This window comes from Phyllobates terribilis, unplaced genomic scaffold, assembly GCF_046119375.1.
Source record: "Phyllobates terribilis strain yellow unplaced genomic scaffold, ASM4611937v1 Scaffold_98__1_contigs__length_5973952, whole genome shotgun sequence".
Lineage (NCBI taxonomy): Eukaryota > Metazoa > Chordata > Amphibia > Anura > Dendrobatidae > Phyllobates > Phyllobates terribilis.
This window is the reverse complement of record NW_027362858.1, coordinates 5,803,629-5,827,098: the sequence shown is the minus strand read 5'-3', so window position 1 is coordinate 5,827,098 and position 23,470 is coordinate 5,803,629. Positions and strand designations below refer to the sequence as shown.

The following is a 23,470-nucleotide window of genomic DNA, read 5'->3' as shown; positions in this document are numbered from 1 at the left end:
TCACATGAGGCTGTCATGTGACCCAAAGGTCCTGGCAGGAGCTTCAGACTTTCTTGAGATTGAACAGTGGAGAAAGCTTTCAGCGTTATTCTCCACCATTCAGTTCAGCAGTCTGTCTCTGGTAACAGCTGATTGGACTGGTTAGTCCAATCAGCTGAGTCATTCCCCTGCAGCCTCAAAGGCACTGTGAGCTGAACATGAGGCTGGTGTGAGCTGAACATGAGGCTGGAGCATGAGGAGGGGGAGGGTCTGGAAGAGATTGAGGTGGTGTCTGTGGCTGGAGCAGGAGGAGCGGGAGGGTCTGCACAGACTGGGGGCGGAGTCTGTGGCTGAAGCAGGAGGATGGGGAGGGTCTGGCAGAGACTCGGGATGGTGTCTGTTGTTACATCACCAACTAGACTCTGCTAGACAGGAAAGCTCTACTCGGGGAGTGAGCATCTCCTCTAGAATCAGGAGAGAGCTGCTCACATGACTAGGTGTGCTATCTACGACACCATGCAGACAGGGAGAATAGTACAAAGTGTCAGCATTCTGCAGCCTAGATACACACGCAAATTATACAGAAAGCCCGGACAACCCCTTTAACTTAAATGGGAGAGGGATGTGGGATTAGTCACTCAGGAGGAGTGGAAGGATAGCCTGGAGACACCAGGAAAAGTATCTATAAATACGACCCAAACAAAATCTCAATTATTTCTTATACACAGAGCCTATAGAACTCCTAGAATAATGTTTAGAATGGACATTAAGGCCGATGATCTGTGTCCACGGTGTGGAGGGAATAGGCAGATTTGGTCCATATGTTCTGATCCTGTACTCATCTAGCTGAGCTGCAGGAAGATGTTGGTAAGCTGATCTCAGAGGTTTTTAATACTCCTATTCCTCTAGCTTCCACGGTATGTGTGCTAGGTATGTGGCGGAGGTTAGAGATTCGCCTCCTATACAACTGGCAATAGCCAAGATTTTATAGCCAAGACGATAGTCTTATGCAAAATCAGATGGGTAAGGGAAAAAGGAAGGGGGGGGAGCGGATTGGTAGAGTTTTTTGAAATTCTGGAATTGTGGTGTTTTATTATATGTTATATTTTCTGTATCAAACTGCCTGTAAGATTTGTTTCTGTGTTAAATACAAATATAAAAAGGTTTTTGGTAAAAAAAACCAAAACACTTATACAAACCTCCGATGCTGGCGCCATTCCAGTGGCGTCATCACGTGCGTTCCCGGGGGTCATGTGAGGTTGTTACGTCCTGTGAGCCCAATAAGCGCTGGAATCACTGTCCCCACCTTCAGAAAAATCGAACATCACATGGAAATCAGAGCAGCCACAGCCCTGGCTTCCTGTTGATGTTCAATACGTTTGAAGGCGGGGACAGTTAAGTCGACACTGACTGAGCGCAGCACTCATGTGATATAACAACCCCGGGAACGTGAGTCCTGAAACCGCTGGAACGGCGCTGGCCCGGGAATTGAGAGTAGGAGTGTTTTTATTTTAACTAGGCCAAACATGAGGAATGACAAGGAGTTGTCCTACTAGTGGACAACTCCTTTATGAAGATACAATTTTCGGTTAAAACATTTCCAACATTGAAAAAGGCTTCTCCCCTGTGTGACTTCTCTAAAGTGTATTAAGACTTGATTTTCAAAGAAAACATTTCCGACATTAAGAATATAAAAAAAGGCTACTACCCTGTGTGACTGCTCTGGTGACTAAGAAGAGATGATCTCTTCACAAAGCATTTCCCACATTCTGAACAGGAAAAAGGCTTCACCCCTGTGTGGGTTCTCTGGTGCTTCACACAATCTGATTTCTGGTTAAAACATTTCCCACATTCTGAACATGAAAAAGGCTTCTCCCCTGTGTGGGTTCTCTGGTGCTTAACACAATCTGATTTCTCGTTAAAACATTTCCCACATTCTGAACATGAAAAAGGCTTCTCCCCTGTGTGGGTTCTCTGGTGCTTAACAAAAGCTGATTTATCGTTAAAACATTTCCCACATTCTGAACATGAAAAAGGCTTCTCCCCTGTGTGGGTTCTCTGGTGGTTTTTAAGATAAGCTTTACTGGTAAAACATTTCCCACATTCTGAACATAAAAAAGGCTTCTCCCCTGTGTGGGTTCTCTGGTGTATAACAAAACTTGATATCTGCGTAAAACATTTCCCACATTCTGAACATGAAAAAGGCTTCTCTCCTGTGTGGGTTCTATGGTGCTGAACACAAGCTGATTTATTGTTAAAACATTTCCCACATTCTGAACAAGAAAAAGGCTTCTCACCTGTGTGAGTTCTCTGGTGTATAACAAAACCGGATATCTGTGTAAAACATTTCCCACATTCTGAACATGAAAAAGGCTTCTCCCCTGTGTGGGTTCTATGGTGCTTAACACAAGCTGATTTATTGTTAAAACATTTCCCACATTCTGAACATGAAAAAGGCTTCTCCCCTGTGTGGGTTCTCTGGTGTTTAACACAAGCTGATTTATCATTGAAACATTTCCCACATTCTGAACATGAAAAAGGCTTCTCCCCTGTGTGGGTTCTATAGTGCTTAACACAGTCTGATTTCTGGTTAAAACATTTCCCACATTCTGAACATGAAAACAGCTTCTCCCCTGTGTGAGTTCTCTGGTGTCTAACAAATTCTGATTTCATGTTAAAATATTTCCCACATTCTGAACATGAAAATGGCTTCTCCCCTGTGCGAGTTTTCTGGTGTCTAACAAAATCTGATTTCTTGTTAAAACATTTCCCACTCTTGGAACAAGAAAATCTATTCTGTGTTGTGTGAATTTTTTGATGTTTAGGAAAAGACTTTTGGAGGGGAAAACTATTACCATATTCTGAACCTGAAAACGGCTTCTTAGCTCTAGGAGCAGTTCGTTTTTTAATGCTTATTTTGTGACTTTGATTTTCCTTAGTAGTCGGTAATGAATCAAAAAACAGGACCTGTTTCAGTGGATCAGATGACAGATCTTTGCTGTGAAGGGATGATGGTATATCTGGAGTAATGGTATTCATTTCAATTGTATCCTGTGGGATCTCAACATCATCTGATTTAGAAATTGAAGATGTCAGCTGTCCCTCTGATCTCCTGGTACAGTCATCTGCCAAGAATAAAACCAATCATTATTACTGACTGTAGAAATGGAAAATTATGTAAAAATATTGAATTATTCACCAAGACAATGACAGTTCAGTCTAATAGAAAACCTCATAGGATGAACCAGTGGAGTGTTGTGTTCAACTGTTTGTTCATTCTGCCTCCTAAATATGCAATAAAAACCCACCAAACAATATTATGTAGGTGAATATAATACCAATAAAAACTTGTACACATCTTACAAAAAACAAACCCCACTCAGGTCCATCATCTGCCAGGGGAACAACAGAGGTTTCCACATTATTAGTGGCTCAAAGGCTCTTGAAAAGCAACATGGCTTCCATAAACCAATCCAGCAAAATTACCTCTCCCAAAGTCAAAGCTCCCCTCCGCTTCTGAGCCTTGCAGTGCGCCCAAACCACATTTAGCATCCATGTATTTGGCATTACTATAGTGAGAAGAACCCACTTAATTGATGGCGTGTGCCTCCTGGAGCACAATCTGGGCACTATGTGTTGGGTAATGAAATTATATATTTGTAATTTTCACTCTCCAACATCCACTGCGTGCTAATTTCTGGAAAGTGCCTGTGGAGTCAAAATAGTCACTACTCTAATAGATTATTTCACTGAGGGTTAAAAATTCCAAAATGGAGTCATTTTATGGTGATTTCTAGTGCTCTGATTTTCTGTCATTTTGTCACATTAGGGCTTCTGTAAATGGTGGGTCCCATCTCCTCTGGGATCTGCTCCTGTGACGTCTGCTTCTGTCACCAGGAGCCGCCTTATTCATTCTGCATGCAGCGCTGGTGATGGAGGAGACATCAGAACCAGAAAGTGACACATGTCAGATTTGCAAAAATGGCCCTGATTAGGAACACAAAACTAGCTGCGGGAAACGGTTAAGTCAGAGTATTTTGGGAACTAACTACTGTAGCAAAAAACTGCGAGTAACGACAATATCACATCTACTGAAATGATCCAACTCAACATTCTTCATCAGTAAAAAATAAGTAACTAGTGGTGAAACCTCTCTGGGGTAAGTGGAGTATGGGGCTCGGTGGCTCTTGGCAATATAAACTAACGAAAGGGCCAATATTTTCAGTCAGAGGAGTTTCAAGAAATTAGTTATTCGGTTTTAAAAGAAATTGAACAGTCAGGATAAACTGAAATTCTGTTGTTATTGTACAGAAATTCACACTTGGCCTCACTGCACATTTAATGTTGGCAATCATAAAGGTAAAATTTAGCCAGAAAGACTGGACCTGGTCTTGTAGGAACCATATGAGCACATTCAGCAGCACAGAAGGGAGAGAAGGTAGATTCATCCAATAAGATATCAGGGTTCTAGGAAGCCAACAGCATCATTACCCTCCGCTTTCTCTTACAGGCCCATCATAATATTTTTCTTCAAGCGATTTTCTAACTTGTCAGCAAATTCTATGTACGCTGTCATTTGGCTTTGTAGTTTACAGATCGAGTCAGGATCTTCTAATCCCAAGAAATAAGTGGATCCTCCAGGTTGTAAGTTCTATAGAAAAGGGCTTTCATTGCCCAAAGTCAATTGAACAATTTTTGGTGGAGGAGAATGTTGTGGTCTAGAGGCAAAATGGTGATCACACGATTGTGATATGGCCGGACTACACCACCGATAAAGCAGCCACAGTCGGTGACTGAGAAGAAGCTGTGACTTCTCTGCATTTAGTGGTCACTACTCACCTGGGTAGTCATATGTAGGAATCTCCTCTTTACACCACTCATCACCCCTCACATATGTCTCTGTAGTACCAATATGGGTCAGATCTTCACCCTGAAACAAATATTGTAAAAGTCACAGACAGATGGAGAAGTCCCATCTATGATCAGCTCTAATCCTGCCATCTCCACCATTCTCATTACACAAGTATCTACTATATAATTGTCTTATCCCGTCTGTCTGTCTGTCTTTCTGTCTGTCTGTCCTGGAAATCCCGGGTCGCTGATTGGTCCGGCCGCGGCCAATCAGCGATGCGGCATTTCTGAAAAACATGGCGGCCGTTAGCGGCTCATGTGCGGCACGGAGGTCAGCGGCGATGCAGCCAGGAGATGCAGCCGGATATCTCGCAGCTTAAGTCGACCGACCGCAGGCGCCGCTGACCTACATGCGGCTATCATCGGGAGATCAGCGGCTACGGCCACTTATCTCCCGAGGACAAGTGTGACGCCCCTCCCCTCCCTTCCTCTCCTCTCCCCTCCCCTCTCCTCCCCCTTCTCGATCAGGACCCCGGCACCCAGCGTCATACTTACCCCTCCCCTCCTCTCCTCTCCTCTCCCCTCCCGTCCCTCCCCAAGCTCGATCAGGACCCCGGCACCCGGCGTCATACTTACCCCTCCCCTCCCCTCTCCTCTCCTCCCGTCCCTCCCCCTGCTCGATCAGGACCCCGGCACCGGCGTCATACTTACCCCTCCCCGTGCCTCCGCAGCAGCTCCTGTGTCTTCCGCTGATGCTCTGTGACGTCTCAGGTCAGAGGGCGCGGTGACGTCTTTACACCGCGCTCTCTCCTGACCGGTCACAGCGCACAGCGTCAACATGCGGGCTACGCTGGAGTCCAGAGAAGCAGCTGAGAAGGGAGGTGAGTATTGGATTTTTTTTTTTGTATGGGGCCATAGGGGACCTGCATGGGGCACTATGGGGGGATGGATATACAGGGGATATGACTTCCTGCATGGGGCATTATATGGGGGGGGGGGTGACATCCTACATGGGGTATTATATGGGGGGGGGGAGAGGTGACATCCTACATGGGGCATTATATGGGGGAGAGGTGACATCCTGCATGGGGCATTATATGGGGGGGAGAGGTCACATCCTGCATGGGCATTATATGGGGGGAGAGGTCACATCCTGCATGGGGCATTATATGGGGGAGAGGTGACATCCTGCATGGGGCATTATATGGGGGGAGAGGTGACATCCTGCATGGGACATTATATGGGGGGAGAGGTGACATCCTGCATGGGACATTATATGGGGGGAGAGGTCACATCCTGCATGGGACATTATATGGGGGGAGAGGTCACATCCTACATGGGGCATTATATGGGGGAGAGGTGACATCCTGCATGGGGCATTATATACGGGGGATGTGACTTCCTGCATGGGGTATTATATACTGGGGATGTGACTTCCTGCATGGGGCATTATAAAGGAGGGTCGGGAGACATATGCTAGAATACCCGATGCGCTAGAATCGGGCCACCATCTAGTAAAACATATAATCCTGGTGGATAAAACAAGACGGAGCACAAAACCTTCACAGCCATCTACACATCATAGGGGAGATCTCATGACACCTTCTCCCCATCTACCTGATGATCCTGAGGAACATTGGGGTCTTCTTGTTTACAGTCCTGTGGAAGAAGCGGACAGGGACATCTCTCTGGTGTTGTCCTCTTGCTGGATAGATCTGGAGGAAACATATAGAGGGACTGAACTCATTCTTTACATACAGATAATTATAGGCCGTGTGTATTTAGTCCTGTCTATTACCTGGTGATGTTATGGGCTCGGGAACCTCCATCATGACGTCCTTGTACAGATCTTTGTGTCCTTCTAAATACTCCCACTCCTCCATGGAGAAATAGACAGCGACATCCTGACATCTTATAGGAACCTGACACACACAATGATACAGTCATGCCGCCGATCCCTTCATAGCGTTACTGTATAATGTTCCAGCATTCCCAGCAGTGTCACCTCTGAAGTCAGCAGCTCAATCATCTTATAGGTGAGTTCTAGCATCTTCTGGTCATTGATGTCCTCATGTATCAGGAGGTGAGATGGAGGCCCCATGATTGGGCTCAGGGGTCTTCCCCATCCCTCAGACACAGGGTCCTGACAGTGCTCACTAGAGGTCTTCTTCACTACTGTGTAATCCTGGTTATGGAGAGACACATTAATAAATCTCCCTCGAGACATTTCCAGAGTCCTCACCTCTCCAGTTCTGTTCATCTGTTATTCCCATAGATAAGAATGATGTAATGTGACGTCATCAGAATCTCTCACCTCTCCAGTAAGACGGAAGAGGATCTCTAGGGTGAGGTGTAATATCCTCTCCGCCATCTTGTCTCTGTCCATTTCCATCTTTGATGGGTAATTCAGAAAAATTCTCTTCTATAGTAGATGTCCACTTAGAGCATCCGATATTGTAGAGACCTGAATGAGAAGAAGATGAGCCGATGTAACATCATAAAAATCCTGTGTAATAATACAATTACTGGAGACAATAAGGGGAAACATATAAGGAGATTTATTATTTTACAGTATTTAGTTTCCTTCTTTACACCTACTAATAAAACATATACATTTTAGGCCACAGACAACAAGCAGTTTCTTCCTCTGAGTCTGTAGCTGAACACATTTCTCAGACTCATCTCACTTATTGCTAATTCTTGTCTAATTTACAGATACTGGAATCAACATTAGCAATACTGCAGGAGATATTCATTACACGTGACATAAGAAATAACTACTTCATGATGAGGATGACATCTTCATCTTCTACTACAGCACTAGAAACATATTTGGCCACAGTCCGTCACTGACTACATCACCACCGGCTGTCTATATGAATGTTTCCCGTCTTCCCCGGACTGTAATCTTCTATCACGTAAGATCTCATGTCTGATTTACACACAGATGTTTGAGGCTTTTATAAAAGCTTTTATGTTTGCACAAACACCGTGGACAGAAATTATTTGATACCAAAGTCTCCATGTAGAGTGTTTTATTGAGTTTAGTTCTGGCCTTAGGCTTTCCTATATTACAAGACAAAACACCAGAAAAAAAGCAGAAATTGAAATGTTTCAAAAGAAAATTTGACAAACAATTCTTGTAAAAAGAAAAAAAACATGCAAAAAGCAGAAGACATTTTATTATTTTTTAAATAACAGAAAATTAACTCTTTTCAGCACCAGAACATAGATGTACACCGCAGGGATGGCAAAGGTGCAGTTGCAACAAAAACCCTGGCAGTTTACCCACTTGCTGCTGTTAAGTGCAAACATGGCATCTAAGAAGGTTTGACAGAGTCTGGCTGTATGGGGTTGTTAGTATTACACTGACAGGCAGTGATGATACACGGCACTACAGTAGTACAGTGCATCACCTGAGCAATCAGACCCCGGTATGTTGTAGGATTGCACTAATGAAAGTTGTTTCAAAAAGTTTAAAGAAAGGTTTAACGTGAACAATAATATCAGTTTTAGCAACAAGAAATATCCGTCACTATAGGGAAAACAGACTCCCTGCACAATGTTAGGTAAATCATGTCCATAACAACTTTATTATACTCTATTATCCTATACACAATGGCATAGATAGAAATCACAGGTTCCTCAAACAGCTGAAAAGGGGAAAAAAAAAAGTATTATATATATCATATCTCCCAACTCTGCAGATCGAATGCTACTGTATTACTTGGCAGCCCTGGACCAGATGGTATGAAGATGAATGAGGGAGACTAAATTCCAAAAATAATCTTTTCTTTACTTAACAAGAACTTGATGAGAATTATATACATCAGATAGTAGGCACAACACTTTATGAATGACCACTGTGGTAGATCTGCTCACTTGGCTGCACATGGAGGTAGAAAAGAAATACTGTCTCTTTAAATTTTAAGTTGGTTAATTAAGCAGCATAAACCAAATGTAGAGTTCATGAAAGTAAACACAGCTCATCTGGCATAACGGCAAAACAAAATAAGATAGTGTCCAGCAAAGTACTTGGACCGGCCACTCAGGATTAGCAAAAACCACACGGTTGAGGTTAGCAGAAACAAACCCAAACTCCTCTCTCTGGCCTTCAGATACTGACCACCTCTTGAGTCGATAGGCTGGCTCTTTATAGCCCAAACCATGCCCTGGAGTGGAAATAAGGTGGATGGCGTCCCGCCCAGCACTTAGCCATCCACATGAAAAACATGCCCTTGTAAACCTGGCTATTTACCCTCTCTGCACCTAATGAGCAGGAGAAACTTCCATATTTCACATCACTGTAGCCAATAGTCTCAGTGAAACATATCTCCCCTCCAGTATTCTGCGAGTGACTTTGTCACATATCTCCCCCCGCTCTGCCCCAAGCCAGGGGTTTTGTCACCTTCACTTACTAAACATGGAAGTCTGGACAGGGCATCAGCATTCCTATGTAGCTTCCCGGGCCTATGTTCAACCGAGAAACTAAAGTCCTGGAGTGCTAAAAACCACCTAGTCACCCGGGCATTCTTCCCCATCCATCTCAGGGGTGCATGGTCTGAAACTAACCTAAACGTCTGACCTAACAGGTAGTGTCTCAGAGTGTCAACTGCCCACTTTATGGACACGCACTCCTTTTCCACAATAGCATAGTTTTTCTCACAAGTCGAGAGTTTTCTGCTTAGATAAAAGGGGAGGAACATCCTGTGTTCTATTTCTTGAGACAACACGGCTCCTACCCCAACTTCTGAGGCATCCGTCTGGACTATGAACTCCTTATTGAAATCAGGGGCAATCAAAACCGGCTGCTTACACAGGGCAAGCTTCAATTCCTGGAAAGCCATCTCTGCCTCAAAAGACCAATTGGCCATTTCCATCTTTGTATCTTTCAATAGGTCGGTCAGTGGTGCGGCTATGATGGAGAAATTTGGGATAAACCGCCGATCGTACTCCACCAGTTCTAGAAAGGGTCAAACCTGTTTTTTGGAGGCCAGTTGTGGTCCATTCTGGATTGCTTCCACCTTCTTTACTTGCGGCTTTATTTCGCCCCTTCCGACAATATCGCCCAAGTACTTCACCTCTTCTTTCACCATAGCACACTTCTACAGGTTAATGGTAAAGCCGGCCTTCCTCAGCGCATTCAGAACCGCCTGGACTTTCTGTAGGTGACTTCCCAATCTGGACTGAAGATCACGATGTAGTCTAGATAAGCGGCGACGTACTTCCTGTGCGAGGCTAGGATCCGATCCATGGTCCTCTGGAAGGTAGCCGGGGCTCCTTGCATCTGGGTGTACTGAAAACACCTGTCTGGTGTAGAGAAGGAAGTCTTCTCCTTCAAACTTGGAGACAGGAGGATTTGCCAGAACCCTTTTGTTAGGTCCAGGGTGGTGATGTACCTGGCTGGCCCTAGCCTTTCAATAAGTTTGTCTACCCGGGGCATCGGGTACATGTCAAATTCAGACACTTCATTTAGCCTTCTGTAATCATTACAGAACCGCCACTCTCCGTCCGGCTTTGGCACAAGCACAATGGGGCTGGACCAGCTGCTCTTTGACTCCTCGACACCCAGGTTCAACATTCTCCGCACCTCCTTGGAGATTACCTTGCGGCGGGCCTCGTGGATTAGATACGGCCTCTGGTTCACCTGTACATGCGGTTCCGTCTGGATATCATGTTCCACAACCGGCATGCACACTGGCAACTCCGAAAACAGGTCTCCGTTTCGCTGAAGCAACTCTCTGCAGTGTTGCTTCTGGGCCAGTGACAGGATCTCTGCTACTGCGACATCCTTGGCCTTGGCTTCAAGATGGTTCTCCAAGCACATAGGTTCCACCAGTTCCCTGTCCTGCCAGGGTTCGAGCAGGATAATGTAATATACCTGGTATGGCTTTCTTCTTCCTGGTTGGTGTACCTTGTAGTTGACATTACTCAACTTTTCGACATCCTCGTATGGACCTTGCCACCTGGCCAGGAATTTACTTTCCACAGTGGGTATTAACACCAACACCCAAGCTAAACTGTCTCAGCCTCGCCGCCCAGTTGTAGACCCGAGCTTGAACCTCTTGGGATTGAAGGAGGCTCTCCCTCACAATTGGCATCACCTTCTCTATCCGGTCCTGCATTTGGGCCACATGCTCGATGACGCTCCTGTGGGGTGTCACCTTGGCTCCCCAAGTTTCCTTTGCAATATCCAGAAGTCCGTGAGGAGCCGACCATATAGCAGCTTGAAGGGGGAGAATCCTGTAGACGCCTGGGGAACTTCGCTAACTGAGAACAGCGGGTAGGGGAGTAAGACAATTCCAGTCTCTGCCATCCTTTTCCATCACCTTCTTCAACATGGACTTCAGGGTCTTGTTAAATCTTTCCACGAGGCTGTCCGCCTGCAGATGGTACATGGAGGTTCTGAGCTGTGTAATTTGGAGAGCCGTACACAACTCCCTCATCACTTTTGACATAAACGGGGTTCCCTGGTCCGTCAAGATCTCCTTTGGAAAGCCCGTCCGGGAGAAAATATGCACAAGCTCTCTGGCGATACTCGCAGCAGAGGAGTTTCTCAATGGTACCGCCTCTGCATACCGAGTTGCATAGTCCAACACTACCATGATGTATTGGTGCCCCCTGGCATACTTGACCAGGGGCCCGACAAGGTCCATTGCAATCCAGTCAAATGGGACCTCTATAATAGGAAATGGCACTAGAGGGCTTCGGAAGTGGGACACGGGAGCAGTTAGCTGACAGGTGGGGCAGGACTGGCAGTAATTAACTTTCCCTGTGACATCCAGACCAGTAGAACCTCTGCAAGACCCACTCTTGGGTTTTCTCTACTTCCAGATGTCCACATAAAATATAAGAATGGGCCAGGTCTAACACTCTACGTCTATAGGGACACAGCACCAGCAACTGCTCTACCACTTCCCCTTTTGGTTTAGTGACCCGATAAAGTAGTTCCTCATTTAGTGTGAAATATGGGAACCTGGTTTCAGCCCCCGGCTCTTGAGCAACCCCATTTACCACAGACACATTATCAAATGCATTTTTCAATGTGGGACCGTCTCAGTCTGCATTGGGAATTCAACATAGTGGGATCGGCTGCTTCCTGAGTCACGTGGTACACCTGCTTTCTGTCATAATTCCCAGAACAGGCTAAAGTCCCGCCCTATTATCACTGGGTGTAGCAGGTCCTTAACTACTTCCACCTAATGGGACTCAGCGCCGCAGTTAGTTTAATAGTCACTCTGGCAACTTGCAGTCTTTAGCATCCCCGTGAATACAGCGGACACCCACGTTTTTCCCGGGTATCAACCTGTCGGGGAGTGTGGCCATTATCAGAGTCACCAAACTCCCTGAGTCCAAGAGTCCCGTTACCAGTATCCCATTGATTGTTACGGGACATGCCTATGGCCCCTCACCGAGCCGTCAGTCCACACTGCAAGCTGGCTAGGCATAATATGAACAGCGCCTGCGCAGGCTGCAATCCATCTGCTCGGAGGACATAAGACAACGGGCAGCTATGTGTCCGGGACCGTATCATCTCTAACAGGTCAAGTTTTTACCAGCGACTTTTGGCAATCCCTCATCGACCCCTTAGGATCTCGAACTCCCCCCAGTTGTGGCTCTACTACCCCTCTTTTGAGAATTCGGGCTCTTTCTGGGTACTCCAGTATGGGGATGCGACCACACCCGACTTCCTTAGGGACCTCTCGACCACCTGGTACCTTTCTACTAGTCCAACTAGGTCGTCTGCATTTTGGGGGTCCCCCTGGACAAACCAGGTGTGCACCGGCCATGGAAGCCAGTGTATAAATCTGTCTAAAACAACTCATTCGACCATCTGGGGTAGAGTTGAGGAGTCCGGCTGCAACCACTTTTTTTCAAGATTTAGTAAGTCAAACATCTGGGAGCGAGGGGGTTTGTCACCACAATACGCCCAGTGGTGGACCCTTTGGGCTCAAACTGACAGTCACTCCAACACGTGCCAAAATTTCCGTTTTTAAATTTAGCATACTCCTGTGCATCCTGTAATGCCAGGTCATAATAAGCCTTTTGCGACTCGCCAGTTAGATAGGGAGCTAGCACCTCCGCCCACTGCTTCGGCGGCAGCCTCTCTTGCTCTGCTACCTGTCAAAAATGCCTCCACATCATCACTTGGGGTCATCTTTTGCATGGCTCGTCTTACTGCTTTCCGGACGTACAAGTCATCACCTGGACTTGGGGGAGGGGCTGCCGGCCTCCCACAAACCGCCTCTGTGAGCAACTCAATCTGATGCTGCTGTCGGTACTGGTCTTGCTGATGCTACTGTTGTCGGAACTGGTCTTGTTGCTGCTGCTGCTGTCCGTATGATCTTGCAGCTGTTGCTGCTGCTGTTGTAAGATCTGTTGCATCAGTAGCTTACTCATCTCCTGATGTTCCAGTTGTTGCTGTTGGGCCATCTGTTGCTGCTGTTGGGCCTTCACAGGGCGCTGAAGCAGGTCCTCCATGCTGTCTGACTCCGCCTCCTGGCTCACTTCCGCCTTCACCCAGGACACTCACTCGCTTGTAGCAGTCACACGTGTTTGCTGGGAATGCTGCCCGCACTTCTAACACCACCAGTGGTAGATCTGCTCACTCGGCTGCACATGGAGGTAGAAAAGGAATACTGTCTCTTTAAATTTTCAGTTGGTTTATGAAGCAGCATAAAACAATGTAGAGTTCATGAAAATAAACACAGCTCATCTGGCCTAATGGCAAAACAAAATAAGAAAGTGTCCAGCAAAGTCCTAGCAACGGCCACTCAGGATTAGCAAAAACCACACGCTTCAGGTTAGCACAAACAAACACAAGCTCCTCTCTTTGGAGCTGGCCTCCAGATATGACCATCTCCTGAGTCAATAGGCTGGCTCTTTATAGCCCAAACCACGCCCTGAAGTGGAGATAGGGTGGATGGCGTCCCTCCAAGCCATCCACCTGTAAAGCATGCCCTTGTAAACCTGGCTATTAACCCTCTCTGCACCTAATGTGCAGGAGAAACTTCCATGATTCGCATCACTGAAGCAAATAGTCTCAGTAAAACATATCTCCCCTCCAGTATTCTGCCAGTGACTTTGTCACACCCCCCCAAGGCAATGTTCTGTACTGTAGTGTTTAAGTAGGCCTCCTGGCCTGAGCCATGTGCCTCATCCTGCTGCTCACCTTAGCAAAGTTTTATCCCTATAATTAAGTCTCCAGGCCTTCTGCTGCCCTTGGGCAAAGTTCTGTACTGGTTAAGTAGGCCTCCTGGCTGAGATAAAGACATCACCCTGTAGGGTGCATGGCCTGGCCGGACATGTGAGTGGAAGTGTGCTAGGAGTGCTCCTGGGATAAGCATCCTAATGGAGGATCCACTGGGCCCCTAACTACATAAGAAGTGGTATTAGCCCTTCTATACACGTCCTAGCACTGACCGATGTGCATAGGAGGCGCGATCATGGCCGGAGGAGCAGCAGCGAGACGAAGGGGAGCAGCAGCAGGAGGGAATAGAGGCATCCAAGATGGCACATACTCCTCTGCAACAGGCACCAGTACAGGAAGTCAGTGGCTGCAGGCACAGCACTGAGGCAGGCTGGCTTCGTTAAAGCTGCAAGCACAGGAGCCTGAACTGGCAATGAGGCACATATATGGGTGCTACGCCAGATGACCTAGTCACCAGACCTGAACCCCATCGAGATGGTTTGGCAGAGTGAAGGCAAAAGGGCCAACAAGTGCTAAGCATCTCTGGGAACTTCTTCAAGATTGTTGGAAGACCATTTCCGGTGACTACCTCTTGAAGCTCATCAAGAGAATGCCAAGAGTGTGCAAAGCAGTCATCAAAACAAAAGGTGGCTACTTTGAAGAACCTAGAATATAAGACATATTTTCAGTTGTTTCACACTTTTTTGTTAAGTATATAATTCCACATGTGTTAATTCATAGTTTTGATGCCTTCAGTGTGAAAGTACAATTTTCAAAGTCATGAAAATACAGTAAAATTTTTAAATGAGGTGTGTCCAAACTTTTGGTCTGTAATGTACATATCATGGCGGTGTCTAATCATTTCTCTGTGCTCTCAGAGGAATTCAAGAACACTGCTAATAATGACTCTGAAAGTCCCTGAGCCCCGCAACCTCAGCCAGAAATCACAGCTTCCCACCATAAGGCTGCGTGCCCACGTTGCGTATTACAAGCGTATATGCTGCGGAATTTCCGCAGCGTAAACGCTTGTAAAACGCATGTATATCCGCACCCCATGGTCCCCAATGGCATTCCGCAATGTCAATGCCCATGCTGCGGATTTTTCCGCAGCGTATATGCTGCGGTCAAAAATCCGCAGCATGTTCATTAATTTTGCGTTTCCGCATGCGGAATCAATGTGCGGATGGTACCCAAGTCTGGAGGAGAGGAGACTCTCCTCCAGACCTGGGTACCAAAGAACCTGTAAAAAAAAGAATAAAATAAAGTTTATACTTATCTTCTGATGTTTTCCCGCCGTCGCGCTGCTGTGTGAAGGACCTGCCACGTCATGAGTCATGTGACCCATCACATGACTCAATGACGTCACCGCAGGTCCTGCATACAACAGCGTGAGCAGCTCAAGACTCCGGACGGGGCAGAGAATGCATCAGAAGGTGAGTATAAACTTTATTTTTTTATTTTTTACCATTCTGATTCTTTTTTTTTTAACTATTACTTGGTCACACTATATAAATCCATGCCGGTTGCATGGATTTATATAGTGTGAACAAGTTGTCAAGCACTTTTCCAAGTGCTGCTTAAATCACTTGGAGAAGTGCTTGATAACCCGCATGCGGAAATGCATGCAAATACGCTGCAAAGACGCCTCACAAACGCTTCTACCTGGCGGGAAAACCGCATGTAAAATCCGCATGCGATTTTCCCGCCAGGGAGAAGCGTAAAAAAATATGCTTCAGTTCCGCAACGTGGGCACATAGCCTAATACAGATCAGCACATTAAGGAGCCCACGTTAAAGGATGTGTTTATAGCTGTAACACAGTATGGATCTGCTTTAGCCTCACTTAGCAGTCAGATGGGAGAGATTAAAGAGGAGCTTTCTTTTATGAGGCAAGTGATACAAAGGGTTAATGAACGCACTACAGCAGCAGAGGGCAAAATCAGTGATCTGGAGGATAAGCGTGGCGCCCCTGAGGGTTCGGTCACCACAGGGGTACTGCATCTCTTTAATGAGGTGTGGTAGCTCTCCTTCGAGGTAAGGATGGTGTAACTGTCAGGACCCCACCTCTGCATCCAACACTACACCTCTCCCACCCGAGGGGGGGGGGCTCATATGCACCAGGGTGCTGCCACACCCGGGATAAGTGGAGATGGGGGGAACCAAAAGATAGGGGGAACCTGGTAGTGGGTGAGGGTGGAGGACGCACATTTAGGTTACACAACAAAAATTCATATTTAATAAACAGCCATCTTGGGCTTAAGGTCTTTGACTCTGATCTTCATCACTGAATGTGGCTTTCTGTGTGAACCTGCAGCCGATGGGGACACGATCCTCGTACTCTTGCCTTGAGACGAGGAGCGGGTCAGAGTTAACGGTTGTCTCTACCCGGTCAAGGTCCCTACCCAAGAAGGCCTGGAGGGGAGCAGAGGAGACAAGCTCCGCAGGCAAAAGGATCCCAGGGGGATGCAGCGGAGCGGTATACGCCACCTGTCCTCACTATTCTGGCCTAGTCAGAGGGATTCCTGCTGCAAAAGGGGTGCCAGCCCCCGATATCTGACTCTGTGAAGCCCGGAGGCTCAGTGGATCCCACCGGGTAACGGAAGGAGCGGAGTAGCCACGCATACCCTTGTTCTGTGCATAGTCCAGAGGGAGACCCGGCCTTAGTACAAGTACCACACATGGATAGGAGAGGACCTAGTGGGAAAAGTCTAGGAACACTCTGGTGCGGGGTCCTGACCAAAGCACCTGAACTACTCGGAGGTTGTCGACCCCTGGTCCTGGTGGCCGCAGTGCGCCGTGAGGAGCAGGGAGAAGCCTTGCAGCTGTGCATTCTACCGTGAGTAAAGCTTGGAAGACTACCCCTATGGCCTCCGGTTTCTTATTGTAACACGGCACCGCACGACACCACACCACATCTCCCACTACAATTCCCATCCTCCTGTTTCCTCTGCCCTGAGGCCCTGCTCCGCCTGTGGGGAGTAGTACCATCTGCTGCTGCCACTACATCCCGCCTCAGGGGACTGAACGCAGCGCTGGTGGAGGATCACCAAAAACCACAGGTGGCGTAGTCTTTCACACCACTCGAAACACTGTCACCGTCCCTCCTAGCCCTTAACTTTTTAATGTGACAACCCTGGGCACGGACCGGGCCTAGGACGCGACTACATCCACCCTGCACAGTGGCCCGGCTTCTGAGTACCCCAACTCTCAGGGTGGGCTAGCGAGCGGGGAGGGGAAGGAGAGGCGTCCCCTAGTCCAACCGAATCAGACGTATTGCTATTAACCATCTCTCTCCTCCACCCGGGCGTCACATAAGCAGCCTCAAATACTGGACAGCCAGAGACATGAATAACAAATCATGGCCCTATTAGCTAAAACAAATGATTTGGAAAACAGACTCAGGCGAAATAATATAAGAGTGATTGGGGTCCCTGAAATAACAGAGCAATAATCCGAATGAGTGCTTTGAGACATGGTTACGTTTTTGTTTGTAACTGATTGCCTGTCTGCCCTCTTTGCTGTGGAAAGGGTGCCAACCCGGCCACTGCCACCAGGGACCCCTTCACGTCCAGTATTAATAAAGCTGCTGCACTGCAAAGACAGAGATGCCATCCTTAAGACTCCCTGTGATAAAGGGGACATTTCTATTAATGGCCAAAGAATTTTTTTTTTTTCCGGATTACACCATTGAAGTTTCAAAACGTAGGGCGCAGTTACTTGATGTAAAACGAAGTCTGCAAACCTCATACTCCATGATTTACCCTGCGAAACTTAGAGTGGCGGCTCTGGGAGCCACTTTCTTTTTTGAACATCCGAAAGACGCACTCCTTTGGACTGATCTGAATGAGCAGAGGATCCGTCAAAATCAGTAACTTTGAACCTGGATAATTAAAGATATACAGTGCCTACAAGTAATATTCAACCCCCTGCAGATTTAGCTGGTTTGATAAGATGCAAATAAGTTAGAGCCTTCAAACTGCAAACGAGAGTAGGTTTTATGAACAGAAGCATAAATCTTACAAACCAAAAAGTTATGTTGCTCAGTTGAATTTTATTAAATTTTAAACATAAAAGTGTGGGTCAATTATTATACAACCCCTATGTTTAATATTTTGTGGAATAACCCTTGTTTGCAATTACAGCTAATAATCATCTTTTATAAGACCTGATCAGGCCGGCACAGGTCTGTGGAGTTATCTTGGCCCACTCCTCCATGCAGATCTTCTCCAAGTTATCTAGGTTCTTTGGGTGTCTCATGTGGACTTTATTCTTGAGCTCCTTCCACAAGTTTTCAATTGGGTTAAGGTCAGGAGACTGACTAGGCCACTCCAACACCTTGACTTTTTCCCTCTTGAACCAGGCCTTGGTTTTCTTGGCTGTGTGCTTTGGGTCGTTGTCTTGTTGGAAGATGAAATTACGACCCATCTTAAGATCCTTGATGGAGGAGCGGAGGTTCTTGGCCAAAATCTCCAGGTAGGCCGTGCTATCCATCTTCCCATGGATGCGGACCAGATGGCCAGGCCCCTTGGCAGAGAAACAGCCCCACAGCATGATGCTGCCACCCCCATGCTTGACTGTAGGGATGGTATTCTTGGGGTCGTATGCAGTGCCATCCAGTCTCCAAACGTCACGTGTGTGGTTGGCACCAAAGATCTCGATCTTGGTCTCATCAGACCATAGAACCTTGAACCAGTCTGTCTCAGAGTCCTCCAAGTGATCATGAGCAAACTGTAGACGAGCCTTGACATGACGCTTTGAAAGTAAAGGTACCTTACGGGCTCGTCTGGAACGGAGACCATTGCGGTGGAGTACGTTACTTATGGTATTGACTGAAACCAATGTCCCCACTGCCATGAGATCTTCCCGGAGCTCCTTCCTTGTTGTCCTTGGGTTAGCCTTGACTCTTCGGACAAGCCTGGCCTCGGCACGGGAGGACACTTTCAAAGGCTGACCAGGCCGTGGAAGGCTAACAGTAGTACCATAAGCCTTCCACTTACGGATGATGCTCCCAACAGTGGAGACAGGTAGGCCCAACTCCTTGGAAAGGGTTTTGTACCCCTTGCCAGCCTTGTGACCCTCCACGATCTTGTCTCTGATGGCCTTGGAATGCTCCTTTGTCTTTCCCATGTTGACCATGTCTGAGTGCTGTTCACAAGTTTGGGGAGGGTCTTAAATAGTCAGAAAAGGCTGGCAAAAGAGATCTTTAATCCACACATGTGAAGCTCATTATTCTTGGTGCCTGAACTACTTCTTAATACTTTAGGGGGACAAAACAGAATTCTTGCGGTTTGAGGGGTTGAATAATAAATGACACTCTGAATTAACTTTTAACGTTTTAAAAAAAAAACTAAAAAAAAGTTGCTGCAGTGCATTTCCCACTTCCAGGCTGATCTACAGTACAAATGTCACAATGCCAAGTTAATTCCGCATGTGTCAACCAGCTAAATCTGCAGGGGGTTGAATACTACTTGTAGGCACTGTATACCATCGGAGTTTCCCGATTGAATATTGGGGTCATATCCTTTACTCCCTAGCCCACGGCCCAGTGGACACAACTATCCTGAGCTACAACCCCTGGCAAAAATAATGGAATCACCGGGCTCGGAGGATGTTCATTCAGTTGTTTGATGTTGTTGATAAAAAGCAGATCACAGACATGGTCCCAAAGTAAAGTCTTTTCAAATGGCAACTTTAGGGCTTTAGAAACACTAAAAGAAATCAAAATTCAAAATGTGGTAGTCAGTAGGGTAATTTTTTTCAGACGAAGCAGAGGGAAAAAATTATGGAATCATGAAAAACAAACACACAAAAGAACACTCCAATACATCACTAGTATTTTGTTGCACCACCTCTGGCTTTAATAACAGCTTGCAGTCTCTGAGGCATGGACTTAATGAGTGACAAACAGTACTCTTCATCAATCTGCCTCCAACTTTCTCTGATTGCTGTTGCCAGATCAGCTTTGCAGGTTGGAGCCTGGTCATGGACCATTTTCTTCAACTTCCACCAAAGATTTTCAATTGGATTGAGATCCGGACTATTTGCAGGCCATGACATTGACCTTATGTGTCTTCTTTCAAGGAATGTTTTCACAGTTTTTGCTCTATGGCAGGATGCATTATCATCTTGAAAAATATTATGTCATCATCCTCAAATATCATTTCAATTGATGGAATAAGAACACTGTCCAAAATATCAATGTAAACTTGGGCATTTATTGAAGATGTAATGACAGCCATCTCCCCAGTGCCTTTACCTTACATGCAGCCCCATATCATCAATGACTGCGGAAATTTGCATGCTCTCTTCATGCAGTCATCTTTATAAATCTCATTGGAACGGCACCAAATAAAAGTTCCAACATCATCACCTTGCCCAATGCAGATTTGCGATTCATCACTGAATATGACTTTCATCCAGTCATCCACAGTCCACGATTGCTTGTTTTTTTCTGTTTAGGTGTTAATGATGTCTCATGTTTAGCTTTTCTGCATGTAAATCCCATTTCCTTTAGGCGGTTTCTTACAGTTCGGTCACAGACTGACTCCAGTTTCCTCCCATTCGTTCCTCATTTGTTTTGTTGTGCATTTCCTGTTTTGGAGACATATTGCTTTAAGTTTCCAGTCTTGATGCTTTGATGTCTTCCTTAGTCTACCAGCATGTTTGCCTTTAACCACCTTCCCATGTTGTTTGTATTTGGTCCAGATTTTAGACCCAGCTGACTGTGAACAACCAACATCTTTTGCAACATTGCGTGATGATTTACCTTCTTTTAAGAGTTTGATAGCCCTCTCCTTTGTTTCAATTGACATCTCTCATGTTGGAGCCAGGATTCATGTCAGTCCACTTGGTGCAACAGCTCTCCAAGGTGTGATCACTTCTTTTTAGATGCAGACTAACGAGCAGATCTAATTTGATGCAGGTGTTAGTTTTGGTAATGAAAATTTACAGGGTGATTCCATAATTTTTTCCCTCTGCTTGGTCTGCAAAAAATTACCCTTACTGAGTACCACACTTTTAATCTTGATTTCTTTTAGTGTTTCTTAAAGCCCTAAAGTTGCCATTTGAAATGACTTTAGTTTTGTGCTATGTCTGTGATCTGCTTTTTTTTTTAACAACATTAAACAACTGAATGAACATCCTCCGAGCCCGGTGATTCCATAATTTTTGCCAGGGGTTGTATATCCGAATATTGCAGGCCCCCAGGAAGTGTTTAACCCTGTTCATTTTAGGTTTATTGTTTGCCTTATATACGGCTACAGGATGGACTGGTGCCTTTCTTCATGCAGATTGCATGGATGGATTAATGTTGACTTGTTTAAATGTGTTTGTGGGGTTTTTGTTTCTATAATTTCTTGTCTGGTTCTGCAAATACTAGCGGTCAAGCCGACTAAGTGGAAATACTGTAAAGAGGGTTATAAAAGGGAAGAGAAAGGTGAGATACCGCACAAGTCACCTGTGTTGGAAAAGTTTGGTATAGGACCAAGTTTTATTTCATGGGTTAAATTGCTGTATGGTAGGCCGATGGCTAAAATACGGGTAAATGGACGCCTCTCCCCGGCCTTTGGACTGAGTAGAGGTACGCGACAAGGGTGCCCGTTGTCCCCTCTGCTCTTTGCACTGGCCATTGAACCTCTGGCACCAGTTATCAGGGAGCATCCAGGAATAGTTGGCTATAACTTCTGAGTCCCTTCCTACAGCAATAGAAACGATAGAAACATTTGGAAAATACTCTGGTCTGAAGATAAACTGGAGCAAATCAGTAATACTTCCATTGGATAATATAGATGAGAATGCTTCCAACTACATTAATTTGGGTTTACAAGTGGTATCGGAGTTTAAATATTTAGGCATCAATATATCGGCAAAAATAAATGATTATGAGATGTTGAATCCTGACCCAGTCTTAATTAAATTTAGAGGTAAACTAGGCGCCTGGTCTAAGTTACCGTTGTCGGTTGTGGGCCGTCCTAATCTGGTCAAAATGATCTGGATGCCACAATTGCTGTATGTTCTACACAACTCCCCAATATGGATAAATCTGAGATTTTTCTTTAAAGTCAGTCAGGAGTTTAGGAAGGAGTTTAGAAAATTAATATGGGGCAAACAGGCTCCGAGAATTAAACTGGAAACATTGCAAAGAAACAAAACAATGGGATGGCTTGCGGTTCCTAACCCATGGGTATATTATGTGGCATCTCAGCTTCAACATATTCGGGGATGGGACGACCCTGGGGGAGGGGGATCTCGGAGTATATTGCTACAGCATTATTTCCAGTCAGATGAACTCTATGAGGTATTGGAGGTGCATACGTTTGGGACACTTGGAGGCAAAATACCGACTATGCTGTTATGTTACAAACTTTGGGGGACGGTGGAAAAATTACAAGGAATAGAAGGTGTTTCACAATTTACTTCATTATGGAACACTCCATGGCTTCCAAATCTATACCTGGTGGGATTTGGCTCCTGGAGCTCCAAGGGTTTAAACAGACTTAATCAAGTGCTGATACGTGATATGATTAAGGAATTCTCACAGCTGCAAAATGAGACAAATGGATTCTGGAGGCGCTCCCGTGGAAGAAAGAGTAACCAAAAAAATTGTTGAGTCTTCCAAATATGGTGCAATCAAATGGAGGATATTCCACAATGGATAAAAAAAAGATCACACAATGCATTTCTGCTCATAGAGCCTTCATCAGGTGTGTATCAAGGCTCTATGAGCGGAAACGCATTGTATAATCCTTTTTAAGACCCCCTTCTCCCTCCCCTTTTTTGTGTATCCATGTCCCTTATGTGTATTCATGGTTTTATGATTTTTTAATAAACCCACGAGTATTAATCCCTTGTGGAATATCCTCCTTGTGATTGCACCATATTTGGAAGACTCAACAATTTTTTGGTCACTCTTTCTTCCTTGGAAGCGCCTCCAGAATTCATTTGTCTCAACTTGTTCACGTTGTAGCTGTCTGTCGGGTAGGACAAATATACCACCACAGTCTATGGAAGAGCTGAAAACCGTGGTCTGAGAACCTCAATAACAGGCAAATTCCTCAAATAGAGTTGTGCCTATCAGCACAACTTGCTCAGGTGAGCATAAAAGATTTTTTATTCTTTTAAAGTTTTTAGTCTCTACTTACTAAGCTTAGGTAGCACTCTCTTTTTCCTCCACATATTTCTACCCAGGAACAATCATCAGCTGCAAAACGAATATGGGTTACCTCACTCTGAATTCTATAAATATTTACAATTTAGGAACGCATATCGGGCAGAAGGCATTGTTCTGGAAGGGGAAGGGGGGTACTCCGAAACTCAATAATACAGAGAATAGCTAATCTACACAGTTCTCGTGGACTGATCTCATCTATATATATATATAATCGTCTTATCCCGTGTGTCTGTCTGTGTGTCTGTATGTCTGTACAGGAAATCCCGCGTCGCTCATTGGTCC

General features: G+C 45.7%; 1 protein-coding gene across 1 annotated transcript in view; it reads right to left on the bottom strand.

Moving 5' to 3' along the window:
• Positions 1-532: 532 nt before the first annotated feature.
• Positions 533-23,470, bottom strand: part of LOC141198633 (uncharacterized) — a 54,915-nt gene continuing 31,977 nt past the window's right edge. Inside the window, exon 3 of the mRNA XM_073663075.1 lies at positions 533-2,588. Coding sequence (XP_073519176.1) covers positions 1,684-2,588 — 905 coding nt within the window. The 3' untranslated portion in view covers positions 533-1,683. The remainder of the gene's footprint in view (positions 2,589-23,470) is intronic.